At 35.9% G+C, this 22,585-nt stretch overlaps 1 protein-coding gene across 8 annotated transcripts in view; it reads right to left on the reverse strand.

The window, feature by feature from the left end:
* The window catches only part of LOC106872652 (transient receptor potential cation channel subfamily M member-like 2), a 94,538-nt gene that overhangs the window by 36,353 nt on the left and 35,600 nt on the right, over positions 1-22,585 (reverse strand). For 5 of the 8 annotated variants that reach the window (XM_089364319.1, XM_089364318.1, XM_089364325.1 and 2 more), the window contains 14 exons: positions 22,243-22,417; positions 21,156-21,268; positions 19,703-19,794; positions 18,711-18,907; positions 16,220-16,317; positions 15,217-15,351; positions 14,480-14,530; positions 13,204-13,300; positions 11,504-11,592; positions 10,449-10,549; positions 9,438-9,663; positions 8,952-9,050; positions 6,332-6,357; positions 2,720-2,770 (listed from right to left, as the gene is read on the reverse strand). In XM_089364319.1, the coding sequence (XP_089220445.1) occupies positions 2,720-2,770; positions 6,332-6,357; positions 8,952-9,050; positions 9,438-9,663; positions 10,449-10,549; positions 11,504-11,592; positions 13,204-13,300; positions 14,480-14,530; positions 15,217-15,351; positions 16,220-16,317; positions 18,711-18,907; positions 19,703-19,794; positions 21,156-21,268; positions 22,243-22,417 (1,550 nt within the window). The remainder of the gene's footprint in view (positions 1-2,719; positions 2,771-6,331; positions 6,358-8,951; positions 9,051-9,437; positions 9,664-10,448; positions 10,550-11,503; positions 11,593-13,203; positions 13,301-14,479; positions 14,531-15,216; positions 15,352-16,219; positions 16,318-18,710; positions 18,908-19,702; positions 19,795-21,155; positions 21,269-22,242; positions 22,418-22,585) is intronic. The other 3 variants (XM_089364321.1, XM_089364320.1, XM_089364324.1) reach the window with 1 other exon arrangement.

The raw sequence follows: 22,585 nt of genomic DNA on the forward strand, positions 1-22,585 counted from the left end.
GGAGAAGGAAGTCTGAGAGAAGCAGATGAGTTGTTACAAAGCTGGAGAAGATGGAAGTAGAGTTGCTTGAGAAAGGAAGGAAGGTTGAGCATGGTGATGAAGTGGATGTGTAGAGAGGAGTGTGAGAGAGGAGGTAAGAAAAGGATCAGAGTAAGAAAGGAGGAGGAGGAGGAGGAAAGGGGGAAAGAATGATAGGGATTCACAGTCATTGATACAGAATCGCATAGTATACTGTGTTCATGTTTATTTGTCTCTTCTGGGTTAACTTTTATTCTCAGCTGCAGTCATGGCAGAGTGTTAAGCTGGTGGTGGAACATGAAGCAAACCAGCACCACTACACAAAGAAAATTGACTTGGTGAAACAGATGAGCCACAGGGAGAAGCTAAAAGAAGAAAAGTTCTACTCCCAAGAAAGGAGGCATAAAATGTATGCAGTGATATATACATGGAAGTCCCTGGAAGGTCTTGCTCCCAACTTTGGAATTGAAAGTTATATCAGCAACCAGACTGGTTGACATTGCATAGTGGCAGAGCTCCTGCCTTTTCCATTGAGAATAAGGACCCAGTAACAGCTTGGGTTTCAAGGGTCCACAACTACTCAACATTCTGTCAAACAAACTCAGAGATTTGTGAGGTGTAGATGTGGAAGTCTTCAAAGAGTGTCTTGACAATTTTTTTTTCTGAGATACCAGACGAACCCATATTGTAAAAGGCAGCAACAAAGAAAACCAGCTCTGTTCAACTTGTTACATCACCAGCAACAGTGCAAGAAAGAAACCTAATCACATTGAAAAGCAGTGTTCCAGCATGGCCACAGCATCTGGCTGAAACCAGTAAAAGATATATATATATATATATATATATATATATATATATATATATATATATATATATATATATATATTATTAGTAATGAACAAAACTTACAGATTAATTAAAAGGTTAATTATTAATAATCCCTTCTACTATAGTAATAAAAAAAAAATTTGTTCATGTTCTGAGTTCTATATTTTCCTCTTTGCATCACCAAACTCACACACACACACACACACACACACACACACACACACACACACACACACACACACACACACACACACACACACACACACACACACACACACACACACACACACACACACACACACACACACACACACACACACACACACACACACACACACACACACACACACACACAGAGTTACAGTATATTCTATGAAGAATGTAGTAGAGTATAGTATAAAGCTTGTCCATGTTCAGATTTATCCTGTGCTGTCGAGTAGTAGTATTTATTTTTTAATCACTACAATTGTTTCTACGCAACATACTCTCCAGGCATGCAGGTACTTGATTGTCCAGCTGCTTCCCTGCATTATTAGATCAAGTTGTGAGATCTAGTTTTTCAGTTATATATATATATATATATATATATATATCTATCTATGATAATACAAATAACATAGTACATACCTACATCTACATGTATATATAGATGCATATTTGGGTACCGGACGTCACAAAAAAACGTGGACAAAGTGAGAAACAGAACATAAACAGAGCATGGAAAACAAACTTTTTTTCAGACAATGGTAGGAACACACAGGAAAACAGACAGGCCACATATATATATATATATATATATATATATATATATATATATATATATATATATATATATATATATATTTAAAATGATTCCACCACACTGGTCAGGCAAGCAGGCCATTATTCACCTTTGGTCAGAAGGCTGTCCTGTTGTAGGGTTGACCATTTTCAGCTGAATGGACTGGGGCAATGTGAAATGAAGTGTTTTGGTCAAGAACATGGCACGCTGCTTGATCCTGGAATTGAACCCAAAATTTAGCAATCATGGGTGCAACACCCCTAACTACCTTCACACCCAACACACACATACACACGTGTGTGTGTTTGTGTGAATAATTCTATAAATATGTAAGTAAATATAAATATGGTATAAATAGGGAGATTAACTTTTTTATACCATATATATGGTACTTATACCTAGTCAGTTCTTTCAAAAGCCACACCCATATACACACAAATGCTAACCATTCTTGTTCATTTTACTTAGTGATACTTTCATCTCTACTTTGGTAAGTAAATACAATGAAATCTATATTTTACTAATGAAGTCATAATAAGGCTGAAACATATTCATAGTTGTCTCCCTTATTTATTGAAATAATTAAAATAATATTGCCATATTTGAGTAGAATGTAATTTTCACTATAATGTGATTCTCACACTTTGTACCTAGAAGTCAGAAATATTGGAACTGGGCAATGTGTTGAGTTCTTGAACAAGTCACTTCATTTCACATTGCTCCAGGCCACTCAGTTGGCAAGAATGAATTGTACCTGCAATGGAATGGTGTCCCATTTAGGGCATGGTGGTGGGGAGTATATAGGCCAGAGAATCAGGGCAACTGGCCCCATGAGTCTATAGGATCCTGGAAGACACTTTGATCGCTTTTTTTGCTCTTTTTAAATACAGCAGCCATTGACTAATAGTGTTTGTTTTCCTTCATCGCATAATCATTTCTTGCTGGATTTCTAGTGTTCCTGCAGTAAGTATATTAATGTTAATTTAACTATGACATTTCACTCCCAAAAATTATTCACTTAGATAAGAATAGATTTATAATCTATTAACTTATTTTGATAATTCCTTCAATAAGTGCATTTTAAAGACTGACCTGGGTCCATGCTTAGAAGGATGGCATAACAGAGAAGAAGACTCAGGTATTCTGAAATAATGACCCATTGAAAACATAAATCAAATTATGGCTTTTTCTGCAAGTTTTGGTGTTTAACACATAACAAAAACACATAACAAAAGATTACTCAAACAAAAACAAAAAATGAATTTAAATAATAACGAAAATAAGGCATGCAATGCAATATATAAAACATTTATGATACAATAGATGGAATAATAATAATATTAATAACAAAAATGGATAAATAAACAGAAATGACAGCACAGAAATAAAAAAAAAGAGACACACACACACACACACACACACACACATACAGATATATATATTCAAATATGAATTAGAAGCAACACTAGTGTTATAAACAATATCAAACACACATACTTAGTAAATGTGCTTTGTTTGTTTGCCAGTCGAGTGGGGAGAAAGAGAGAGAGAGAGAGAGATCAGGAATGAAGACAGGAACAAGTGTTCGGCTGTAAAAGAGATACAAGTTTACTCAACCTGAGGGAAGAGCAGGAGAAGGAGAGTGGGAGGCAGCAGGACAGAGATGGTGGCAAAGTGCTAGGCATACTCTCAAGGGACAGGGATCAGAATATAAATGGGATGGTTGAGCAAAGGCAGAGAGAGAGAGAGAGAGAGAGATGGTGGCAAGTGCCAGGATATTGCCAAAGAAGTGTGATTAGAGAGTAGGGAGGGAAAGTGGGAAGTGAGTGGTGAAAACCTGGGTATGTATAGTGTGGCAGTGATGGGGGGTTGAATTGCTGAAATGAGATAAAACCATTAAATAAATCATCATCATCCTCATCATCCTTTAACGTCTATTTTCAGTGCTGACATGGGTTGGGCAGTTTGACGGAACTGGAAAGCTGCAGCAGGTTCCAGTCTGGTTTGGCCTTTCCTAATGTCTTTCTAGAGCTGGATGCCTTTCCTAATGCCAACCGCTTTGTGCGCTGGGTGCTTTCAATGTCACACTGCAGGAGCACACCAATATGGCACTGGCACAAATGCTTTCTATGTAGCACCAGCACACAACTCTTCCCCAGGGGAGCAGACTTAACACATCTGCTGTGGAAGATGGGTCTTCTTGAGTACAGCAAGGTGCCAGATACCTTAGTCCTTCATCTCGTCTGAAAGGTTGAGTGTCCTGAGATCGACTTTCAGTACTTTGTCCCATGTCTCCCTGGGTCTCCCTCTTCCACATGTTCCATCCACTTTGAGAGATCAACACTTCTTTATGGAGTTGTTGGCATCTATTCACATTATATGACGAAACCAGTCCAGTCTTCTCTCCTGCACACTGCATCTAATTTCTCTTATGCCGAACTTCTCTCTGAATACACAAGCACTCTGACCAACATCTACATTTACATTGCACATCCAGCAGAACATACCAGCCTGACTCTTCTCTATCCTTCACATGTCCTCTGTATTCAGGGCCTATGTCTCACTTCCAAGTAGAATAATTATATGAAATTCTGACTACCTCCTTTTTCTTAATATACATACATATATTGAACTCTGCACAATTTTTTCCTCTGTTTTTTTTTTCATTCTCTCTCCATTTTTCTCCTTTCTGTCAAAGAGCATAGGCTTGAAATGTAAAACACTTTTCCATTTTCCCCAAGCATTAAACTAATACACCAGCTTGTTCTTACTACATCTGTTTTCGTCTTTTGTTTTCTGTAAATTTGAACTATATATGTATATATATCATTATCCTCATCTCTACATTTTCAAAATAACTTATATTGAACTCTGTTTCCTTCTATTGAAACTCTCATGTCGTCTCTGATGATGGTATATCTTTTATATCCCTGAAACAGCTGTAAGACTACCTTTCTCTTTATAAATGTCATAGAAATTTCACACTGCCTTGGCTTTGTTGTCTCATTTTATTTTACACACACACACACAAATACACACACACACAAATACACACACACACACAAATACACACACACACAAATACACACACATACATATATATGTGGCAGGATATATAAATGTGAAATACAGCAAGATTTGGAAAGACAGTGACAATGTTTACATGACATGTTTGTATTGTATGCCATATCAATTTGTATGCCAGAAAATACAGTATTTATTGCAAACTATTAAATGGGTTATTGAAAGATGGATAAAGCGAGATGTTTAATGGATAATTAATGAATAGATACAGCAGGATATTTAATGGAGCAACACATCACATTACAAAAATCAATAAAAAATATCAAATTATCTCATCGCTGAATAAAACAAATAACTTCAATTGATTTATTTGGTTGGAGAAGCACCAGAAAAATAGTGGAAAAGACTATTTGGTTTCTTTGATCAAAGGGTGTTTGTTATTTTGATCCAACCGATGAGTTAGTTGATGTTGTGGGACATGATAGAGAAGTAGACAATACATTAATTAATTGATAGAGAACTTGACAATACGTTAATTAGCTTTAGTAATACTGTGCTTCATCCATCATCAACAGTTTTTCATGCCTGATGTCCAGCCATTATTACATGCATTTTCCTGTTTGAACCGATGTAAAAAAAGGAAAAACAAAACAAAAAAAAACACGTCCTTTAACAAGATAAAAAAAATAACGATCCATAATAAGTAAGGAGTTATTAAGAGTGATGTGACTGTAATTTTACTTTCTGAAGTAGTGAGGAGTATTTAGACCAGTTGTGTGCATATGTGGTGTATGTGTGTGTGTGTGTGTGTGTGTGTGTGCGTGCATGTGATATGTGTGTGAATGTGTGTGTGTGTGTATGCATGCGTTTGTGAGGATGTGTATGCATACGTGTGTGAGTGAGTGTGTATGTGGATATGTGGTGTGTGAGTGTGTATGTGGATATGTGGTGTGTGAGTGTGTATGTGGATGTGTGTGTGTGCATATATGTGCATGTGTGTGTATGTGTGTGTGCATACCTCAATAATAATAGAATGAACTCATTATATACAGTGCTCAAGTGCACTACAATTCATCATCATCCTCGTCGTCGTCATTGTCACCATCATCATTATCAGTCTTATCATCATCATTGTCGTTGTTGTCATCATTGTCATCGTCACCATCATCATTATCATCATCATTGTTGTTGTTGTTGTCATCACCATCATCCTCGTCGTCATCTTCGTTTCAACATCCGCTTTCCCTTGCTTGCATAGGTCAGAAAGGATTTGCTGTGGGCAGACTTTTCTATGGCCTGCTGCCCTTCCCTTCACCAATCCTTATTTGTTCCCAAGTTTTCACAGAAGATTGGGAAAGGAAGGATACCACTTGCCGGATGGTGACACACTCTCATACAACTGTCAAATGAAGGCAAGGCGAGCGGACTAGCACAGACATCCTCCATCCTAGTCTTATTCTGGAAACAATACTTTCAGAACATCCAAATGTGTGAGATTGTGTGTGTGTGTGTGTGTGTGTGTGTGTGTGTGTGTGTGTGTGTGTGTGTGTGTGTGTGTGTTTTACTTTGGTGATAACAAATATCAGAGGAGATAGTAATGGTACTGATCTTAATTACATAAATGACAATGATTAATATAAATTAGAATTTGTAAATATATACAGAAAATTCATGACTTACGGCTCTTTAGTCTTTTTATAATAGTCCTGTAAACATGGAAAACAAAAAGGGGCATCAGATAAGATTAACAGGCCATTTATTTGATAGTTTATAATATTTAAATACATTATTCTCAATTCACGAGGTCACTATACAATCCTATCAACAACAGATCATTATTATTCTCTATTTTTCTATAACATAACTAATAATGCTTTCACATTCATACATACACATATGCACACACATACAGAGACACACAATTACACACACACACATCCACATTCTTTTATTCATTTATTTGTTTCAGTCATTTGACTGTGGCCATACTGGAGCACCACCTTTAGTTGAACAAATGGAACCCAGGACTTATTCTTTGTAAGCTTAGTACTTATTCTATTGATTTCTTTTGCCGAACTGCTAAGTTACAGGGATGTAAACACACCAACATCGATTGTCAAGTGATTGTGGCAGGACAAACACACACATATGACAGGCTTCTTTCAATTTCCATCTTCCAAATCCACTCACAAGGCTTTGGTCGGCCCGAGGCTATAGTAGAAGACACTTGCTCAAGCTGCCATGCAGTGGGACTGAACCCTGAACCATGTGAGTGGGAACTTTTTCTGCAAAATCCTCCTTAATTATACAGCCATGCAAATTGATGAACCTGATTTGAAAAGGCTCTTAATAACGATTTCAAATTTTCAGACAAGGCCAGCAATTTTGGAGGTGAGGAACCAAAAGGGTAAGTCAGTTACACTGGCCCCAGTGTTCAACTGGTATGTATTTTACTGACCTTGGAAAAATGAAAGGCTAAGTCAACCTTGGCAGAATTTGAACTCAGAAAGCAACCATGGATAAAATGCTGCTAAGCTGTTTGTTCAATGTGCTAACAATATTGCCAGTTCAATGACTTAATCCTTTCAGCCTGGAATTTTTTTCAAGAATTTGGTAATGGCAGTGGGTTTATACACAAGTGAGCCTTTTGAGCTGTCATTATAGTGTCATATACTAAAGTGGTGTGGAGGCGCAATGGCCCAGTGGTCAGCATGGGATCATGGTTTTGATTCCCAGACCGGACATTGTGTTTATTGAGCAAAAGCACCTAAAGCTCCAAGAGGCTCTGGCAGGGGGTGGTGGCGAACCCTGCTGTACTCTTTCACCACAACTTTCTCTCACTCTTTCTTCCTGTTTCTGTTGTACCTCTGTTTCAAAAGGCCAGCCTTGTTACACTTTGTGTCACACTAAATCTCCCTAAGAACTACGTTAAGGGTACACATGCCTGTGGAATGCTCAGCCACTTACATGTTAATTTCACAAGCAGGCTGTTCTGTTGATTGGATCACCTGGAACCCTAACCCTAACCAATGGAGGGCCACAATACTAAAGCGGCAGTGGGTGAAATGCTTAGCAATATTTTGCCCATTTGCTAGGTTCTGAGTTCAAATGTTCCCAAGGCTGATTTTACATTTCATCCTTTCGGAGTCAATAAATTAAGTACCAGTAATGCATGGGAGTCGATGTTATCTACAAGCCCCCTCCCACCAAATTTCAGGCCTTGTGCCTATAGTAGAAAGGATTATAGAGTCATACACTCTGATCGTATGTTTGGTGCTACATACTTACTAGAAAAACCGGAGTGGTACTATACTGTACCACATAGGTTGTAAAACTTTTGACTGGTACAAATATGTACCAGCTGGTCTGAAAGGGTTAATAAGGCTCATAACAAGGTTTTCAAATTTTGGCTCAAGGCCAGCAATTTTTTTGTGGGGAAGGGTAAGTCGATTACATCAACCCTGTCGCTCAACTGGCATTTATTTTATTGACCCGGAAAGCCAAACTTGGCAGAAATTGAACTCAGAGCATGACAACAAATGAAATTCCGCTAAGCTGTTTCTCCAGCATGCTAACAATGCTGAACTATTTGTCTTCTGTGCAGACAATTCTGTCAGTTCACTGCCTGGTAATAATAGTGGCAGTGAATGAATGCACTGAATCAACCAACCAGCCAACCAACCAACCAACCAGCCACTAACTTAACCTGTTATCCAACCAGCCAACCAGTCACTTAATCTCTCAGCTTATATGTTTTATCTGCTATCTTTTGTTAGTCATTAGATTGTGGCCATGCTGGAACACTGCCCTACTCTGAAAAATTTTTAGCTGAATAAATCGACCCCAGTGCTTTTCTTTTTTTTAAAAGCCTAATAGTTAGTCTAACATTGTCTTTTTGCAGAACCACAAAGTTAGGAGGATGTAAAGACCCAACCTCAGTTGTCAAGCAGTGGTGGGATGGAATGCATGCGCACACACAAACACACACACAAACACACACACTCACACACATTCATGTAGATATCAATCTATCTATGTAGATATAAAAAATCTGAAAATAAACTGAAAATAATACCACAAAAATAACTTCCTCTTTAAGAGCACGTGTTTGACAGTGCTCACACACTAGAAAAAATCTTTTTCCCCCCAAAAAAGGTTAGTAACATCCTCATAAAAGATTTCATAATATTTTTAAAAAGATATTTAAAAAAAAATATCACCTTTACACTTATATTTGGTTTCGAATCTCCGCTTGGCAAAAGGAAGTGATAGTTTTCACAAATACATAGAGAAATCTTACCGGATTATCTTTGTTGGTTTCTTCTGATGAGGTACACATGTTATTGTCGTCAAACTTTATCAGAAATATAAACAATGGACACAATGTACAGAGTATCAACTAAAAGAAGAATAAAGACAAAAGCAGAGTGTTAGTTTCATAAAGACTCAGGGACATTCTCTGCATGGAAACCAAATTGAAATGTAAGTGTTAATATAATGTACTGAACTAAAATGTTTTAATTAAAGACAGAAATGTGGGGAATGCAGTAATGAGTAAGTGTATGTACACAAAGGGGTGAATATTTATATAATATATAATATGGCTGTGTGTAAGAAGCTTGCCTCCCAACTACATGGTTCCAGGTTCAGTCCCACTGAATGGAACTTTGGGCAAGTATCTTCTACTATAGCTTCAAGCTGACCAAAGCCTTGAGAGTGGATTTGGTTGACGGAAACTGAAAGAGAATAAATAAAATTACATGAGGAAACAACTGAAATCACTGACCATCCAGCTGCTGTTATTTTCATTCATTTCTCCCATCCAGATATTGTTCAGTAGAGATTGGCAAGCAGCATGAGAGATAAATTTCTTATTGTCTGCATTTACCGCTATAAGCATACACGTGGCGTTGCTCCAGTTTTGCCGTTCTTGCACTAGTAAGTCTAATGCCATTTTTTCATCTGAAGAGTAACATTCAGTCAAAACTCCAATGGCACGTTCTTCAAAAAGACTAAAATTGATAGAAAAATTGTTTTTTGTGAAAATCTACATGATAAGAATGAAATAACATAATGAAGTCAAGTTTCAGGGAAAATATTTTACAGTTTACATTTATCAATTTGTGTTGCAAGATTTCTGATGTGAAATTGTGTTGAAACAGATATTGTTGTATTTCAGGATGGTCATTTCTTCTTTTCTTGTTGTTTACCAAATAAACACACGCACTATATATTTGTTCTTCATTCGTTTATTGCTGTTCTTAAGACAGAGAGCTGGCAGAAACGTTAGCATGCCAGGTAAAATATGCTTAGCGGTATTTTGTCTATCTTTATGTTCTGAGTTCAAATTCTGCCGAGGCTGACTTTCCCTTTCAAGGTCAATAAATTAAGCACCAATTGCATACCAGGGTCGATCTAATTGATTGGCCCCTCCCCCAAAATTTCGAGCCTTGTGCCTAGAGTAGAAAAGATTATTATTATTGTTACTATCATCGAAAATTGAACCAAATTCGCTGACTGGCACCCATGCCAACCTTCCTTCATTGGACACTAAATCCAGCTTGTGAAGACCCGTTGGAGCAAGTGAGATTAAACATCTGTGGGAAAACTCATTTAAATAAAAGGGTTGGGAACCAATGGGCCAACACTTTCATTTTAGAAATATTCGACACATAAAATTCTATAATATACAGGATTTTATTTGCACTCAAGGGATTAAGGAAAAAGATTTGGAAACTGTTGCAAATGGTTATTTTTCTGATGATAATGATAATGATATATATATATATAGACTTACTCAGCATGTTCCTGAAGTTTGATCTTTTGGTCATAATCTTTACACCGGAGTTTCAAGGACTTGAGCAATTTATTTGCAACTAAAGCAGATGGTAAAGCCTCCTAGTAAAAGAAACACTAAATGTTAACATATTGAAATGGGCAGAAGATGAATTAAACAACAACAACAACATGAAGAATGAAAATTGTTTTTGTTCTTTATTGATTAATTATGAATTTTAATATTTAAATTTAATTTGCCAAAATATTTTTGCCTCATTGAGACAATGACCTGTTCACTGACAAAATTCCGTGCTGCATGGAATTTTGTCAGTGAACAGGTCGCTGTCAAATATGTCACAAACACGAATTTAGCAGCGCCATCTCTACTGACAAAGGGAAATAACCCAAAAAGCCTTGTGAGTGGATTTGGTAGGTAAAAACTGAAAGAAGCCCATTGTTATATGTGTGTGTGTGTGTTTCTCACTCACCACTTGACAACCAGTGTTAGTGTGCTTACATCCCTATAACTTAGTGGTTCAGCAAAACAAAAAAAAAATGATAGAATAAGTACCAGGTTTAAGGAAAAAATAAAAAGTATTGGGGGTTGATTCATTTGACTAAAAATTCTTGAAAACAATGCTCCAGTCTAATGACAGAAACAAGAGCACTCAGAGAGTGCAAACCTCTGCCAAGGCAACATGAACATCCTCTCAAAGATTAGCCAGGGATGATTTTTAAAATGAGAATATCGGAAATCAACTCAATTGCTCTCACAAATGAGAATACTGAAAATGAACCTAACCACTCTAAAAAATTAAGTAAAAAAAAAAAACGGAAAAATAATCCAGGATCCTTGTCTGGTACCAGATTGATTCCAAAATCTAATCAGTTCATGCCAGTTACAAGGCCAAACATCCCTGAAAGATTCATCTGAATCCATCCAGTGGTTCTTGAGATATCTTGTCCATGGACAAATAAACAAACACACAAAACTGAAAACAACACCTCCACCTTCGCTAAGATCGCGGTAACAAGTAAAAGACAAAAAATAGTTCTTGTAACAATCTAACTTACCATTCCTTCTTGCCAAAACAGAAATGCCATTTCTTGCCGGTTTAAAAGAACTGACCATAGAAACAATTCATTTGCAGGATAAGTGAAGTCTGAAATAAAAAAAATTATCATCGTCTCATTGTAAATTGAAATTCCATCAAAAAAGTGAAGGAGACTTTGAACATCTTAATGTTTTGTTGATTCTATTCATATTTTTCAGAAATGACTATTTTCTAGAATTTTCTACAACCCTGCCCCCACCACACAAAAAAAAAAGAACTAACATGCATGAGTGGCTGTGTGGTAAGAAACTTGTTTCCCAACCACATGGTTCCGGGTTCAGTCCCACTGTGTGACACCTTGGGCAAGTGTCTTCTACTATAACCTTGGGCCAACGAAAGCCTTGTGAGAGGATTTGGTATAGGGAAACCGAAAGAAGCCTGTCGTGTATGTGTGTGTGTGTATATATATATATATATATATATATATATATATATATATATATATATATATATATATATATGTACACACACACATACATAAATAAATGTAAGAACTTACTGTAGACAAGGTTACTTGGCATTTGATTATAAATAAATAAAAAATGCACATTAAGTACAGGACATTGTCAATGAGTGAAAACCACATAAACACACGAGCGATGAGGACAGAAAAGAAATACCAAAAAATACACAATACGAACAGCACTTTGACAATAAATGAAAAATATGTAAACGAGAGACAAGTATGGGGCAAAATACCAAAAGAAGTCTAACTCCTTTGCAATACTACTACTACTACTACTACTACTACTACTACTACTACTACTACTACTAATAATAATAATAATAATAATAATAATCCTATCTACTGGAAGCACAAGGCCTCAAATTTGGGGGAAGGGATTAAGTCAGCCCCAATGTGTAACTGGTACTTATTTAATCAATCCCGAAAGGATGAAAGGTAAAGTTGACCCTTGTAGAATTCAGACTCAGAATGTAACAACAGACAAAATACCTCTAAGCATTTTGCCTGGCATGCTAACAATTCTGCCAGCTCACCCTGATGCAGTACTAGGCAGTGGCTCTCATGGCTTCTCATCTTAACTGATTGGAAGTGTTATCATGTACATTGTTTTGTCTTGGCATAAAAAATGGGCTACAGCAAATATTCCGCTCAGCATCACATTGATGGTTTGCGTTGTTCTCTCACTCGATAATAATAATAATAATAATAATAATAATAATAATAATAATAATGATTTCATTTATTTTTCAAAAGGGCAAAGGATGAGGGTGAAAATACAGAGTCAGACATAAAGTGTGGAGGTTTGCTTACTTATCGATGCATCATACCTGTTTGATTCCACGATTGTAAAGAAAGGGGAAGAGGAGCAAAAAGAAAAAAAAAAAGATACAATCCTTTAAAATTTGAAAGAATTCGGAGGAATTTAAAGCATGCGAACAGTAAGGGTCATGTCTATAATGATTGGTGCATTGGGAAGAGTAAACAATGATATAGATAAATGGCTGAAGGAGATTGCAATAGAATGCTCAGTAGAGCTCCTACAGAAAGTTTGTCTCTTAGGGGCAGCAAGGATTATCAGGAGGGTTCTAAGACTGTTGAAAACTTGTGGATACCTAAGGTTACCCATTACCCATATAAACCCGACCAGGAATAAGACCACACCTGAGCCAAACCAAAATAATAATAATAACAACCTGAGCTGTTTGTTTCATAACTGTACTCAAAATAGTCGTCGTCCATCAGGAAATTGATGAGCTGAGCAACATCGTTCAAGTCGAGAGAATCTTTTTCCTGAAACAAAACAGAATTTTGTACTTAAAACCTTGTAAATCAAGATTTCAAGGAGATATGTTATATTTTGTGATATATGATTAACTACTATTTTGACTGCTGATAATAAATTAATGTAAACACTTCTATAAATTTCACAAGAAATTGTTTAAACTAATTATGATATAACACATTATTATCACCTTTGTCAGCATCACTGGAGCTTAATGTCATCCTTTGTTCTGCAAGAAATAACAGCCAAATAATCTACAAACTGCACTTGGTCTTTCAGAAAACAGTCGTACATCGGATAATATAGTCCTAGATACACAATGTCCAACAGAGCAATGAAGTGATCATGGATAGAATGTCTTTAATTCTGTTCAGCCCTGGGCTGTCTTGGGTTTAAGCAACAATACCACTAACATCATGATCATAATTTTTGTCGTCCTCATCATTGATATTATTATTATTATTAACATCATAACAATCATTGTCATCTTTATGATTTCATACTCATCATCATCATCATTATTATCATTAATACCTTCACTTAATTTTTGTGTATTCTGCGATCATTTAAATGGAATTGTCAAGTGGACAAAACTGAGCATTTTTGACACCATTTGCTTTCTGCATTCAATCAAGGTGTTAAGCCCGCTGAAGCTGCTCATGAGAGTCTGCTAGCCTTGGATATGTCAAGATGGCTTTTTTTGTATTCTTCTTCCCCACTTAGATTATTTTAAATGTTGTCACAACAGTAATATGTCCATTCTGCTGAAATGAAATTTTCAGTAAATTTTCTGTATCCTTGTGCAGCTGAAGATTGCTCTGCATTTTACATTTTAATGTAATGCTCGCATTACTTAAATAAATGGAGTGACATGAAACGTGCGTACTGCAATAACCTTGAAAATCGGTGTTGCTTTTTTTGATTATATATATATATATATATATATATATATATATATATATATATGACAGGCTTCTTTCAGTTCCTGTCAACCAAATCCACTCACAACACTTTGGTTGGCCTGAGGCTGTAGTGGAAGTCACTTGCCCAAGGTGCCATGCAGTGGGACTGAACCCAGAACCATGTGGTAGGTAAGCAAGCTACTTCACAGCCACACCTGTACCTACACACACACACACACTTGTGTATATATTATATAGATTAAAAGAAAGGATTCTGGATATTACCTTCTTGGTGGCTAATTCAAACAGACTGTATAACCAGGAGTTTTTGGGAATCTTGAAGACAAATGGAAAAATGAAAATTATTATATTAAAATCTGATAGAGAAATAATACAATAATCTTTTATTTTTTTACTTGTTCATTGGTGACAAATACAACACAAACAAAGTCACACACAGATAGATAGATAGATAAAGTAGACAGACAGACAGATAGATAGATAGATATGTGTGTGTGTGTGTGTGTGTGTGTGTGTTTGTCCCTCAGTACCACTTCACAATCGGTATTGGTGTGTTTTTATCCCTGTGACTTAGCAGCTCGGCAAAAGAAACTGATTGAATACTTGCCAGGCTTTAAAGAAAAAAAGAACTGGGGTGGAAACATTCAACCAAAATCCTTCGAGGTGGTGCCCCAGTTTGGCTGCAATCTTATAATAGAGGCAATTAAAGGATAAAAGCAAAATGTTGAAAGATGCTATCCTTCCAGCTCCCACTGAAAATTTCTTCTTATATTATTTCATGTTCCAGAGGCAAAATGGTCAAATGAATAAAGAAGATAGCTACTTGTTAGGAGGTCAAGAGTTCAAACCGAGTGCATCCCTCTCTCTAAATAACTGATACAAGACAGAGATTTGTCTCCCAACTGAGTAAAGTTAAGAAACTAGAATTTCACAAATTAGATTATAAAAAAGTTCTTCAGGTCTCAGGAAATATTCAGAAAGAGATGTTAAACTTTACTTACCCTGTTATATAATTCTTTAAGACAGTCTCTGGTTAAGAATTTCTTCAAAGTAACTCCATATTCCATGAAAAGTTTGACAAAGTCAACACAATCTTCATGGAGGGCGAATGACATAAGATTATCCAATGAGCCAGTCTGAGAAGGAAGAATAAAACAGTAAATTTGATGGTTGCAACTATGAGGAGTGTTATAGGAGTCATACGTTTGGATCTTCTTTTGTTCGTGTACTTGGTTGTATAGAGAAATATTTATTTCTGTATGTTCTTGTTTTACCTAACATTACTGTAATATTAGGTGTAGCAAAGTATAAGTGGACATTAATGTTCATTTACAGAGATTAATGCAAGTTGAAGAGTGAATAGTGTTTGTTCATCAATTTGTTGTAAGATATTTGAGCACTGGTTATGGTGCCACAGAAAAAGCTCTGGTGATGGTGCCGTGTAAAAAACACAGATGATAGTGCCATGTAAAAAGCACTGGTGATGGTGCCACATGAAAAGCTGTGGTGATGATGTCATGTAAAAAGCACTGGAGATGGTGTTACATAAGATGCACTGGCAGTGGTGCCACTTAAAAAGCACCTGGTACACTCTGTAAAGTGGTTGGCATTTGGAAGAGTGTCCAGCTATAAAAAAAGACCAAGCTTAAACAAACTATGGAACCTTGTGCGGCTCATGGCTTTGCCAGCTCCTGTCAAACTGTCCAACCTATGCCAGCATGGAAAACGTTAAGTAATGATCCTCCTAATATCTGAGTTATATGGTTTTAGTCCCTTACCAGTCACGGCTGGCTGATTGGATGGTACAGGGAACAACCAGCTAAAAAAATGATAGTGATATCGGTGACCAGGACATCTAAGTGTCAATTGGCATTGTCCACCTTGCTGGAAATAGGTACAACACGAGAGGAACAGTTCTCATTCCTCAAAGAGAAAAAAAAAATTGAATTTAGTAACACTTCAACTTATGGTTATTAGTAAAAACAATAAACAAATATGTCTTACTGGCCAAAGAGTTTCATCTGTAAATATTTCACTCTTTGCAATATCACTTCTGTTCCATTCCAGTGTAAGCCTCAAATTTTCTACTTTCTTGTCATTTGCTGTAATACAGATTCCATAATAAACAAGCAGTTGATAAAAGAGTGTCTTTATTTTACTGAATCAAAATATATTTATTTATTTCACATATTTTTGCATTACAATTTGTGAATAAAAGCATTGTTGGTTAAAGGTTTTCAACAGGGCAATTACTGGTTCACAACATTTTCCATGACAAGAGTGATAAGGGAGTGTTTAAATAACTTGATGCAGAACAAATATCAACAGGGGACTTCATTTTGAAGAGCATCTATTTTTTGATTTTCTGCTTGATTTTTACATACTTATTTAATGCACATCAACGAGAGATACGACGCCCCCACCCACACTATTCATTCACCTAGAACTCAATGAAATAAATACTGGATGTAAACATTTAACAATGGATGGTTGGTCTACCATCAATAAAAGCAGTAATTTTTTTTAATTACTGAAGACTGCTTGAATCATTAGAGTCATTTGTGCCAACGTCTTTTAATTCTTTCTTAGCATTTTTCCAAATATGGTTAAGTTTGACTGTGTAAAAGTGAGTCAATTTATGTTGAATCATGAATGTGAATCAGTTCTAAGTTGAATACAGTTGTGAATATATTTCTAGTATATTTGCATATATTAATAGGAATGTTGCTACGTTTACAAATCTAAAATAACTTCATCCAGTTACTCATTGTTATAATACATTCTCGATATTAGGCGGTGGGCTGGCAGAAAGTTGTTAGCACTCCAGGCGAAATGCTTAGCGGTATTTCATCTGTTTTTATGTTCTGAGTTCAAATTCCCTTTCATCCTTTTGAGGTCGATAAATTAAGTACCAGTTGCATACTGGGGTTGACCTAATCGACTGGCCCTCTCTTCTAAACTTCCGGGCCTTGTGCCTCGAGTAGAAAAGAATATATTCCAGATATTTTGGACATCAATGTATAAAGCAACAAGCTGGCAGAATCTTTAGCATGCCAAGCAAAAATACTAAACAGCATTTTGTCTGTCTTTACATTCTGAGTTCAAATTCTGGCACTGTTAAGTTTGCTTTCATCTTTTTAGGGGTTGATAAAATAATTACCAGTTGATTACTGGGAGTTGATGGAATCAACTCACACCGACCCCTGAAATTCCTGGCTTTGTGCCAAAAATAGAAACCAATGTTTATTGTACAAAAACTGGTGGTATTCAGAAATGTGTTTAAATATCTTTCAGTGTTTGGTTCCATCCCTCTTTTGAACTGAAATCCTTTTGGAGCCAAATATTGTATCCTATGAATCATAAAAGAAGAACTAATTATATTCTTGGGTAGATCCAATCAATAATATTCCCACCCTACTTTGTAATTTAATTTCATGTTTGATTTTGTGCTTACATAAAAAAAAGATCAATATTTCGAAAAACAGATGTGTCTTCTTGATTGTAATGTTAGTAGTAACACTTACAGCATTCCTAACAGAATATAGGATTACAGGATTATTGTTTTTGAATGTGAATACTCTTTTATCTAAGTATGGGCAAATAGATTTCATGATTACTTGTGCTGCTGCAGTGGAAAACAGATGCTGTATACAATATAGATACGGCCACTTAAACATTTGCATTCAAAACACACAAGTACACTCACACTCACACAGGTCTATAAGTACTGAAACACATAAACAAGCACAATATAGTGTTGTTCTCTCTTTCCTTTAAAGCAATATGATATTGACTATTTCTCAAATGATAGTGTGCAGTGATCCATAATTCTGCATTGTCTCTTTTGAGGAGTCATTCACAGACAGCAAAAAGAATTTGAACATATAGGCACAGGAGTGGCTGCATGGTAAGAAGCCTGGTTCCCAACCACATGGTTCTGGGTTTGGTCCTACTGTTTATGTCATTAAATATTATCATGAATTGTATAAAAAAATTGTTAAAATGTTTTGTGTATTGTAGAAGTATAACCAGTTTATTGCACATAAATTTTAACAAAAAAATCTTATATGGACCCTTAAGGGCCATGTCGACTCCTAAGGGTTATGTGGTCCCCTAAGGGTTATCTGGAACCCAGTTGATAATTGGTGGGCTAGACTCTGCTCATGGTCAAGTGTTGTATACATTATAGATGTGTTCAGGGCTGAGCTGAAGCCTTGTTTTATTTTCTGACTAGTTTGAGTTCTACCATCCTCAAATATTTTAAGGTCTTGAGCTGTACTGAAAGCTGTGTAAAAAACAAAAAACAAAAAAAAAAACAAAAAAAAACGAAACAAAAAAATGCCCCTTAGGAGTTTTAATAAATTAGAAAAAAAAAACTTTCTAAAGTTAAACTTTGTAAAGCTTTACTTTTTGACATCCAATGTAAAATTTAATGAGAATTAAATTCTAATGAAAATGTAAAGAAATGAAGTCTTATTTTAAAAATAGTTCTGACCTTTGAGAAGAGCCTTCAAGATTGCCATGTCAATATCTCGAACTGAATCCTTAGAATCCATTTCAAAAACTGTCACTAAATTTGGATGATCAAGGGAACCACAGACATATTTGAGTAAATCATTTATATTCGCATTATTGCCAAATTCTTGAATGATTTTTTCTCTGATTGCATCTTTTAGCTGATCTGGTAGTGATCTAGAAAGTTCAATGTAAAAAGCATAAATAAGAAAAACAAAATATTGAGAAAAACAAAATATGAAAAAGAATGAAAAGTTACATAAATAGAACAATTTCACCACAAGAAGTTATACAGTTCTATATTTAAGAGGTGAGGAATTATGTACATTATTTACATTTGATGGATATTTGTCCTCGTCTTGTATGTTGTTAACACAATGTTTCAGCTGATATACCCTCCAGCCTTCATCAGGTGTCTTGGGGAAATTTCAAACCTGGGTTCTCATTCCTAAGGTATTTTTCGATATTATTATTATTATTCAGGTCACTGCCTGGAATTGAACTCGGAATCTTGGGGTTAGTAGCTCATACCCTTAACCACTATGCCATATGCCCATGAGCATATGGCATAGTGGTTAACAACAAACAAGATGAAGACAAATATCTGTCAAATGGTTCTGGGTTCAGTCCCACTGCATGACACCTTCAGCAAGTGTCTTACAGCCTTGGGTCAACCAAAGCCTTGTGAGTGAATTTGGTAGATGGAAACTGGAAGAAGCCAGTCATGTGTGTGTGTGTGTTTATTCTCTATTTTATAACTGATGTTGGTGTGTTTACATCCCTGTAACTTAGTGGTTCAGAAAAAGTTACTGATATAATAAATACGAGGCATAAATAAAAATAAATACTGGGGTCGATTCATTCGACCAAAAACTCTTCACGGTGGTGCCCCAGCATGGGCACAATCTAATGACTAAGATATAAAAGATGAAAGATAATAAGTCATTGTGAAGTAGATGTGAAAACACTGACCCATCAGTTATATCTTTGTCATTTTCCTCTTCTACATTCTTGAATGCTGTTTGGTAAGCATAAGCCATTATGTCTGCTGCCCGACCAGATCCCTGACAATGAAATAGAGAAATTGAAAATGTTCATTGAATTCAAAATTTTAACCTGTAAATTGCAAGAATTCAGACAATTTTTCAGTCTGATGCACTCTAGTTTCCTTATCTCTTTCTTCCAGTCATGAAGGCACATGGCCTGGTGGTTAGAGTGTTGTACTCAAGACCACAAAATTGTGGTTTCGATTTCTGGTCTGGGTGGTGTATTATACTTTTGAGCAAAACACTTCATTTCGTATTGCTTCAGTCCAGTCATCTGTAAATGAGTAACCTAGCAGTGCACTGGCATCCCATCCAGGGGCAGTGTTGTGATCTTGGTCACATATATACCACAGAAATCTGGTAACTGGTCCTATGAATCCTAGGGTCTTGAGACAGTACTTACTTTTTCTTCTCCCAATTACAGAGGCCATGCAAGAGAGTTACAAGCACTGTCATTTCTCTTCTGATTATTTTATGAAAAAAAAGAAAAAGAGCAACTGACCATAAAAACCAAATAAAGTATCAATTAATTAAAATAATTTAATAAAACATTCTGCATTCATGTAAAACTTTATACGAGCTGACCTCTTGTTTGTATTTTGCCTTATCACAAGATATTTAACCCTTCAGCATTCAGATTACTTTGTCAAATGTAATGTTTATTTTTACTCATTGTTTTGAATTAATCATGCATTATCTTGTAGCTTTGGGATTTCAATGATGTCATCATTGTCGTTTAATGTCTGTTTTCCACTCTGGCCTGGATTGGATTGACAGGAGCTGACCATCTGGAGAGCTGTCCAGCTTTCGATTGTCTGTTTTGACATGGTTTCTACAGCTGGATTCCCTTCCTGATGCCAACCACTTTACACAGTTCCAGACACTTTCTACTTACAACCAGCATGTGTACCTCTACGTGGCATCAGCACAAGTGTTGTTTACGTAGCATCAACACAGGTGCATTTTACGTGGTGCTGACACAAATTCATCTTATTTGGCACTGGCAAAGACCTCTTGGCTGGGAGAGGGAGTGGAGGTGTGGCCATGGTATGGATGGATGGCTGTTATTTTACTTAGCTTGAAATATCTTCTTAAGTACAGCAAATCACCAGAGTTTCAGTCCCTTGTCATCTCAGTGAGCCCAGTGTCTGAAGACCCTTTCTCATCATTTCATCCTACATTTTCCCAGGTCTACTCCTTTCACAGGTTCCCATGATTATTTCTAGAATGACATTGTAGGGTAGGTGTAAGAGCCCAGATCCAGCCAGTTTGAACATAAAACAGAATATTTGGGCCAAATATTGGTTGATTTAAATCCTAAAGATTTAAACAGTGTAAACTTGCTGTACCAATAATTAGATTATGGAATATTTACAGACCTTTACTACAATAACTGGAGTATGGCATGAAGTTGAACTAAAGACTGTCTTCAGAGTTCCAGGTCCACCTTCAACCATTACTACAACAGCTGGAATCTTGACCTTTTCTGTCTCTAAAATAACAAAAACAACCCAAAAAACTTAAGGTATAAAAATATACTTAATTAAAGTATAATGTATAACCTCGTTAAAGTACAACATTTAGCATGAATAAAGTGGTTTTAGTCATTAGAAAACAAACAATAAACATTCTAGAAATATGAAACCACAAGTCTTCCGATTTATAAATGGAATGGAATGTGATGCTAATTTGATACTCGTTTCCTCCTGAACTAATTCAATTGTATTAAGCATTTAAAAATTATTCATTGGATAAAGTTTGCATAATCGAAATTTGAAAGAAAAGAAAATAATATTCAAATGCATTTGGTAAGAAATTAAAAATAAACCTTAAAATACTTGTAAAATTGTCAGAAATTTATGCCCACCATGTTTAATAGAAAGAAAAAAATGACTTATCTCATATATTACGTAATCTGCAGTTGATCTCCCTATAAGAAGAACATTACTAGACAAAGCTAATACTCTTTCACACATACGGAAATACAATCTCTCATATATTAAATACCTAACTTTACTAACTGGCTTAACTCTTTTGATATCAACCTGCCTGAAACCGGCTTTGGCTCTGTAGTCTAAATATTTTGTTTCCATAAGTTCTGAATTAAAATCTTCCACCAAACCTTAGTCACAATTTATGTTCTTAACTCTAGCTTAATGATAACTAAGTTTTTTTTTTGCTATATTCTTCGTTATATTTAAAACCAATTGAAAGAAACACAGAACATCTCAACAGAGATATGATAATAAAAGGATTAAATGAGTTTTAGATACATAAATATGGATAAGATATCCTTATAATCCTTAAATTCAAAGTCCCCCTGGCTACTCTGAGATTTTAAGGATTTCAGCAAAATTAGTACATTGCAGTGATTTTGGCTAATATACTGTTACACACAAATCCTTTTCTTTGAAATAAATTCCAGTTCATTTCAGGGTCGCAAATTTCACTGGGGTTACAACTTACCTCGGATATTTTTACTTGCAATGGTCTTTTCCAAATGAGTTCGGAATTCAATTTCTGTCCCAAAAGTATGCTGAGTACCATTATCAACAAGGATGAAATGCGAGTGATTAGGATCCAAGGGGCTCATCCTTTTGCTATGATAATTTATAACATGATATTCAGCCGGCCAAGATCCCTACAAGTCAATAATTTAGATGTCAGACATATTATTGCAATCATTGTTGTTATTCCCGGAGTTACAACAAAACCTGAGATGATGATGATGATGATGATCATGTAATAAAGGGGTGAGCAGGGAGAGCAGCTAGCATGCTAGGCAAAATGCTTAGCAGCATTTTGTCCG

The sequence above is a fragment of the Octopus bimaculoides genome, chromosome 16 (genome assembly GCF_046866305.1).
Source record: "Octopus bimaculoides isolate indiv1 chromosome 16, ASM4686630v1, whole genome shotgun sequence".
Lineage (NCBI taxonomy): Eukaryota > Metazoa > Mollusca > Cephalopoda > Octopoda > Octopodidae > Octopus > Octopus bimaculoides.